This window comes from Astyanax mexicanus, chromosome 20 (assembly GCF_023375975.1).
Source record: "Astyanax mexicanus isolate ESR-SI-001 chromosome 20, AstMex3_surface, whole genome shotgun sequence".
Classification (NCBI taxonomy): domain Eukaryota; kingdom Metazoa; phylum Chordata; class Actinopteri; order Characiformes; family Acestrorhamphidae; genus Astyanax; species Astyanax mexicanus.
Genome location: NC_064427.1, coordinates 11,582,987 through 11,591,283, shown reverse-complemented (window position 1 = coordinate 11,591,283; position 8,297 = coordinate 11,582,987). Strand labels below are relative to the sequence as shown.

Below are 8,297 nucleotides of genomic sequence, written 5' to 3'. Positions count from 1 at the left end.
TATAAAAAAGAAGAAAGTTTTACCTACTAAAATACATTAAAAGGTCAACAGTTTAGCAAAACTTAAAGGTAGGTTTTCCTCTTTTACTACTACATACTCTTTCTGGTGGTTTGGGGATCCCTATACTTCCTTCTTTTAATATACAGAGGAGATCACTATTATTAAACTTTTATGTAGTTAAAAAGGTGACATACTTTTGGTGTTTTGCCATGGAAAGCACATAGTCATTAATCCCAATAGGATGGATATTTCTGGGAATAGTTTATTACATGGTAAGTGTGTCATAGAGTCCAGTAGTTCTGCACAGTTACTGCAGGTAATAGTGAAAGCCCCAGGTTATACATTCATAACAGATGTTTTGGAATTTCAAGTAAATCTGAAATGTACTGTAGTTGTGATCTTAAAAATCACAACTACTCAAAAAGTCTCTGTACGACTGGTGTAAAATAAACTAAATGTTTGACACGGCTGCTTTTTTCACTAATCACAATTGTGATGTGTTTAAGTTGGACAGCTGGTCTTCTTCCAATCGTATAGAAGTGTATAAAAAGGGTTAATCCCACCTAGAAGTAAAGGTGAAGCGCTTGCTTCTCAGAACTATCATGGCTGTGTACGGGTTTGTTTTGCTCTGCCACTGGGAGGATGTGTGGGTTGATTAAAAGCAGCTTGTTTAATTAAATGCTCCTGTGGTATCACCAGGCTGTAACAGGTGCAGACCCAGAGCTATAATTAAACCTCCCAACTCCACGGCCCCCGGGGGCCACAGGATCAGCCCTGTGGGTGACACCAATATGGACACACACAGTCATAACATCCTGACTGTAAAGGGGAAACACACACACACACATACACACTCTGAAGCTGCATAATAAACTCTATTAAAACATCACTCAATAACATTGGTGGACCAGTTGGTTGGTCAGTTGTAAAATCTTTGTTTGTACTATATTTAAATCCTATAATGTAGACAATTTATCATATATTTGATTTCATGTAAATTTACGTAAAACAGCACAAAACAAGAGTGAAATAAATCACAGCTGAGGCAAGGTTCTTATACACTTTATACCTGATAGTCACCAGTTATAGATATACATATTTATAATACTACAGTACCACAGAAGATACACATACAGTTTTTACTATTTTACTGTGAGCTAATTTGCAGCTATGGGAGGTAAAGGGAGGAGGAGGAGGAAGTGGACGTGATGAGGATGAGAGGGATTTCCTGTAGCAGGAAAAAAGGCAGCATTGGGGGAATCATTCATCATTTTAAAATTAAAGTGTGAAAAGTAAAAACTCCTAAAGATACAACAACAATGTGTGAGGGTTCCCTTTCCTTTTGTACGTTTTAAAGGCTAGCCATGGTTGGAGACATGGCTAACGGTGCTTACACTCTGCCAAAAACCATAGTGAATCCAAAAACTCCCTCCAGCTTCGACAGGACTCCATGTTCTGCAGTGAGATCACTGACAGATCTCGACCAAAAAATTAATTTACACACTTTACCCTTACTAACGGTTTAGAAGTTAAGACTTTTAGTATCTGAGGTTTGCTTTTTTAGCTTTCAGCACTGAAGCTAAATGATGCTATCACTTAGTTAGCATCTTGTTCTTCATTCAAGCCCCAATGAAATAAAACATATTTTCAGCTCATCCAACAAGCTGAAGTCAACGAAATGCCTCACATAGAACTACAAGTTATAGCATGTACTACGTACAAGGCTGTTGACTTTCTATTTGTGAATGATATGGTATTTTGTTGATATTTTTCAAAAACAGGAACTAATAATAATAATTGTCACTCTGCCATTCTGTACCTTATTTTTGACTGAACTGTATTCATATTCTCTAACATCCAGTGTAGAATGGCATAGCAAACCAGTCATCAGCAAAAACAGCATTTCTTGTGTTTTGAACATGGATATGCTGGTCAAATAGCGCCAGAATTGCTAGACCTTACATTTATATTTAAAAAAAAATCAATACCTGAATAAACAACACCGTATTTCGAATGCAGATACATTTAAGAACTACACATTAACCACAGTTTGGAAAGAATGTAGCATTAGCACAACTGAAAACAATAGCAGCAGCTACAATAGCTACTTTAGCCTCATAGCTCCGGTGCTAAAACTGAAGAGGCAAATTTCAGATACTGTACTTGTTTTGGCTAATCATTATCTTGGGGGGTAAGGGTAAAAATGTGGAAGTGTAATTTTTCAGTAGCTGCTTTAGCACTTTGCTCTTGCCTCAGAGTCTTCTCAAGCTTGTAAATGTCTGTAGTAGAGTGTGAAAGGCTACTGGACACGGCTCTACACTGAAAAGTGTTTGAGCCATGGCTCTGAAGTGTCGTTCCTTGGATAATCGCCCCGTTTTCCTGAAATCAGCAGCATGCCCAGTCTGTAGTGTGAGCTAGGCACCAGGCTGCAAAGGGTGTATGGCTATCATCAATTCAGGTCTGTAAGAGAGTACAATAGTGTTTTTATGTCTTTATACACAGCTTTAATAGAATACAGTGATGACCACCAGTAACACATATTTTTTTGTATATTTCCTTTTTTAAATCGTTCCTTTGTCTCGACTGAAAATGTAAAATTCCCTTCTGCTTTGTTTTCCGGTCTCCGTAAGAGAGTCTCTCCTCACTCATGGCTTATGTAGGTTCATTATTGCTTATGGGGGGAAAAGAAAGCAGTACATGAACACGACATGGTGAGAGAGCGAGGGAAGTAGATAGAAAGGGAGAGAGTGAGGGAACAGTAAAGAAGAGAGTAGGTCTTCAGTGTGGTTTGCTTGACCATCACTACTGCATCTCAAAAGTCCATCTAAAGCGGCCAAAGCAGGGTTCCTGGAGACGAAGGAGGCTGTTTCCCACACTGGTGCCAATAATGTGTTTCAGACCACTTGCAGGAGGGTGTTGGCGATAACTGTGGATCAGAAATATCGTCCTGCTCCGCTGATGGTCACAGTGGTAATGCACGGGGTAAACATGGAGCATGGAGAAGGAGCTTGATACAGACTTCTGTATCTATTTGAATTAACAATGGTAACTTAGCTATCACATATAATAAAAGACATTATATAGACATTCCGACTGTTAAACACATACATCCTCACACACACACACAGACACACGCACATATATGATTTTACTACAATTTCAATATATATAGATATATATATATGTATATATATCTGTGCCCCGAGACATAACTTAGGGAAATAGGGGTAAGTCTTTTTCAGAGACATTACATACTATGATAAAGAACAGAAAGGCAGACAAAATAGTTGTATTATTTCATAAGCCTAGCTTAAGCCTAGCTACAGGATCAATCTGTGCCCCAAAATTGCCTGAGAGCACAAACCAACACCACGTTTTCCTTACATGTCAAAAATGACTAAAATAAGTGTTTCATATTTTAAAAACATGATTATGCAGTTTGGTGTGTTGTATTTTGATGGAAGCAAAATTTAGATATGCTGTTGAAGAGGCTGTAATTAAAAAAAAGAAAGACAAACTAACCAGAAAAAAAAGTTGCACGATAAATATTAAGACTGAAGGGAAAATACAGATACATTCCAAAAAGTTCAGGCTAAAATCTAATCTTTAATCATCCCAGTCATTTGGCTATTAAGTGTGTGTGTGTGTGTGTGTGTGTGTGTGCGTATGAACGTGTGGAGGTCTGAAAGAACTGAAAACATTCTGGATCTTGATATACATTCTACTCCACCAGATTCAGCCTATGATGAGCGCTGTGTTCATTCATGATGCATTCATTTGCTATGGGAATAGCACTATCCAGACCACAAATGTGTTCTAAAGCCTCTGTTGCTTGGCTGGACAACCTTTACAACTTTACACTGATACAAATGTAATTCAAACATAATGAGAGCCTGTAGCTCCACTTCAGTACATCATAACAATACCTACAATAAGAGTGTTATTAATATATACATATGTTTACCCTAATGAGCGACTGTAGCTCCACCTCAGTGTATATTACAATACCTACATTCATAGTGTGTTATGATTTACAAAAGTATTTATATGTAAATGTAATTAACAAAAAAAATCAATGGGTTATGATTTTAATGTCATTATATATTAGTATGCTAATTAACCACGTTTTGTGTTTATTCAGCATTGTCAGTTGTGCCATGTTTGTGGAGGCCTCGGTTACTGATGCTCATGCTCCTTCTCGCCTACCCTTCTGTGTATGTACACATATCCCATGGGCAGTGTACTTCATGGAATATCTGTTAAGTGATGGTAGCCTTTATGAATACTATTAGTGTAGGCCGGCACTGCAGAAGTGATAATACACTATATACACTATTTTGTACTGGGACACCAGCACATTACATTTACAGATTCAGCATTTATAGTATACCATTCTAAATTTACAGACATTAATATGCAGCTCTGACAGCATGTGTGGAGCTCTGCAGTTTACAGGGTCAGAAGAGCTTTGGGGAAGGTTTTGAAGCATTGGACATCTGTAAATTTACTCGGTCTGACACTTCTTTGCTGAGATTATGTGGTTCCTAAACATCTCCACTGTTCAATAATACCACTCAGCTGATGGAATGCGGCAGACAGTCTGGATTTAGTCTGTGTTTGTTCTGATATTCTGAATAAGAAAATAGCGAACATGAGAAAAGGCAAACTTGAAAGAAAAACATGACTTGTGTTGTAAAGCAGCATGTAGAACTATGCTGTATTTCTTTCTTTGGTTTCAAAGATTGTAAGATTGTCTAAATAGGTTTCTACCTATACTTTTTCTATACTGGATAGTAAATGCAGAACTGTATCTGTTACACTCTACACTTTACAGTAAGGGTCACAACAGTAATAAACATTGTTAAATGGTTAACTAATTATTTATTGACACTAATTAAGACATTACTAAACAGCACAAAATGCTAAATATAATGCTAAAATTGTTTATAATAATGAATTGAGGCATTAGTTACATTTGTGAATAATAATTTCTTAACAAGTGTCAATTAATAATTTGCTTAGACATTTTGCCATAAGTATGTTACTCTGCTAAATAAAGTGCATTGTGGATTTCACATGATGCTAATGAATTTGTATTTTAGTAAATAACATTAGCAATGCTGGCAAATTTGTATATATATATATATTTCCAATCCCTTATTACGGTGAAAAGTAGATATTATAATATACAGTGGGGAGGAGCTATGGTGTTTTATTAGCATTAAATAGGATTTTTACCATTTTTCCTGTAAGCTTGTTCATCAAGAAACAATAGCTGTAAAAGAACACATTTGTGGGTGGAGCCTGGGAATAGTTTATTTTGGAAAATTATGAATTGTTAAATATTGTCACAATATAATGCACAAACCATCATGTATTCCATCCACCCTGGATCAGTATAATTATCTCTTTAATTTGAAAACTGTCCCTTTATTTCATACCTAAGGAATTACAAACATAGCAGCCTCGCAACTAAACCAAAATAAGCCAAATTCAAACACACACCCACACACACATGGGAAAATGAAGATAAAATAAACTCTGAATACTGAGGTTAAGGTTTCAGAGGTGAAATCAAAGGGTGGGAAAGTTCAGGCCTATTGATACAGTCAGTAAAGAAACTATATTCAGCTCCCTGACCTCAAAGATCTCACCCTCACTGACTATGAAATAACTCTTGGCTTTTTCGTGATCACGTCTGATGTGAAGGAAATAGATGGAGGATGGTGAGAGTGAAGTTCTTGACCATAAAGTGGTCCAGGTGATGCTTCTGCTCAACCTGTATAATGTGAATATTAATAGATGTGGCAGGCTGGCCTGGATTAGGCATAAGGAGGGATGCTGAATAAATCCTCTCTTGGCAAGTGACAGCATCTGAAGTCTTGGCAGGGTATCCAGTATTTCTCATTCTGAGACTGCTGTAAGAATATGAATAAAAATTGTATAAATATTATCAGACAATGATTAAATACTTTTGTTAAATATAATTTAAAACAGTCATCTCCAATACATCCACGAAGATAATTTTACTTCAATAGTCATAGAAGTATAGACCTTGCTGAAAACAGAGAATTCTACATTAAATTCTCATATTTTTATAAATCAGGTGAATCAGTTCCAGCTATTCTTCTATGAAGTGCTGTAAGTACTGCAATATAAGGTAAATATTGTATTATTTATATTTTATAATACATTATAATCTCAAATACTATAACGTGACAGTTGTATTTACTCTTACAATCAATTTTGTAATATTTATATCAGGTAATTGTATGATATGCATATACTTTACAACATATTGTAAATTTGTATATAATAATAATATTCTTATTATTACAGCAGTCATGCAATAAGAAATATGAGATAAATTGTCTACATTTAAGATTATTTTCTTCCCTAAGACATGTGTGCATTTAAATGTGCAGTATGCCAGTATGTAAATATGTTTGCACCCATTGTGTTCTTCAGCTTATGAAGGATGATATGAGTGTGTTCTAGTGTTGGAAGGTGAGGAGCATAATTCAGGTTTAGGATTTAGACCCCGAATTCGTCATGTGTTACGCGAGGCATGGCGACCCCGGGCCTGCTGTCTATACAGCGGAGGGGAAAGGGCACATAAGGGTGAGGGCTCAAGGGGCAGTGGCTTTTCCGGGCCGTTAAAATGGGGCGCCTTTTCTTCATCTCCCGTTTCAGAGACGCTCCCTCCATTCTTCTCTTTCTCCTCCCTTGCTGAGGAAAGAGGGCAGCCGCCTCTAGCCAACGTCCAGTGGCAGAATTTGTGAATGGTGGGACTAGAGATTTAGGTCGTTTTTGATGCCTGAGCCCACAGATGCCCTCCGCTTCCATGCGAGGTCGCCAAACCCAGCCTCCTCCAGGACCCAGGTCCGGGCTGAAGGTTCTGCTTGGTGGGCTGCCGGGCTCCGAAGGCAGCTGGAAGCAGCCCTTTTCTGTAAAAGGCTTGGGCCCAGTGATACTCAGGCTGGTTCTGTCCGTAAACGAATCCATGCGGTCTTCGTACGCCAGATCGGCCGGAGCCGAGCACTGCTGGAGGGGCCAGCCGCCGCGAGACTTCCCACCATTCTCTCCACCGCCATCTTGACACACCAGCTCACTTTGTGAGGTCTCCTCCTCTTCCCCTTCTTCCTCCTCCGGCTCCGCTTCCTCTTCCACAGGCTCCTCCTCTGGCTCCTCGCCCTCCTCCTCTGGCTCCTCTGATGGTGGGGGTGCACGTGGATCCCTGAGGAACACCACAATGACCGTGATGTTGTCACTGGAGCCAGCATCACGGGCCGAGGCCACCAGCTTGTGGGCCACCATAGTGGTGTCGCCACTGTTCTCCTGCAGGTGATCGCTGACCACTCGTGCCGCCTCTTCCGGATTCATTGTGTCATAGAAGCCATCGCAGGCCAGGATAAGGTAGTCCTCTGTGCCATCCAGTGGGAATGAGATGTGGTCAGCATCACCACAGATATAAGGCTTGTGCTCCGAATCTCCTGCACAAACACAAACAGAGTAGACATTTTAGAACTGTGCTTCTAAACAGTTAAACATTCCTAAACTTTATAGATTGCTGCTATAAATACCATAGGGCCATTCAATGAGAAACTCCATCTGCACCTCATGCAGAATATCTTCATGCAGAGTGTTATTAATATAAATATAGATATTGTGGTACGCCAAAGTGAAGCTTCTTATTAGGGTAAATATTAACACTGAACTAAATGTAGCTGTTGTGATATAAGTCTATTATAGTTTAATTGAATTTGTACCAGTACAAAGCATTAGCTGTGGAAAAAAAAGATAAATAAATAAAGGCACCCACAGGCCTGTATGTTTATCAGGTTATCTCTCTGACAAAAATGGCAAGTGAGAGTATTGTAATCACTTGGACAGGCCTGAACTCCTCTTGTATGTGCTTTTGTTTGTGTATTTTCTGCTGGTTTGCTCTGAATTCAGGAGTGTGTTTACTCTTGTGTGGAGAGCACTGCAAAGGAGCCAAAGGAACTTTAGCTGTTTTTGAACCCCTGCACTCAAAGCTGCACTTGAGGTAGGGCAGGATCAGAATTCTCAATTGCCCTTAGCGAGTAATGGGTGAGGAGGTTTATATTTTAGGTTATGTCCGGAACATGGCTGTCATGTTGAAAGCCTAGTTTCTAAAATAAAAGGGATTTCTGCGACTTTTAATGTATATATGCAGTTGAAACCAGAAGTTTACATACATTGTATAAAAACACATATGCAGCAACTATATACAATGGTGTAAAAAAGTGTTTGCCCCTTCATAATTTCTTTTTTTT

The 8,297-nt window shown here is 38.6% G+C and overlaps 1 protein-coding gene across 1 annotated transcript in view; it reads right to left on the bottom strand.

Annotated features, from left to right (window-relative positions):
• Positions 1-1,046: 1,046 nt before the first annotated feature.
• ppm1e (protein phosphatase, Mg2+/Mn2+ dependent, 1E) overlaps positions 1,047-8,297 on the bottom strand; it is a 76,312-nt gene continuing 69,061 nt past the window's right edge. Inside the window, exon 7 of the mRNA XM_007259438.4 lies at positions 1,047-7,493. Within this exon, the coding sequence (XP_007259500.3) occupies positions 6,535-7,493 (959 nt within the window). The 3' untranslated portion in view covers positions 1,047-6,534. The remainder of the gene's footprint in view (positions 7,494-8,297) is intronic.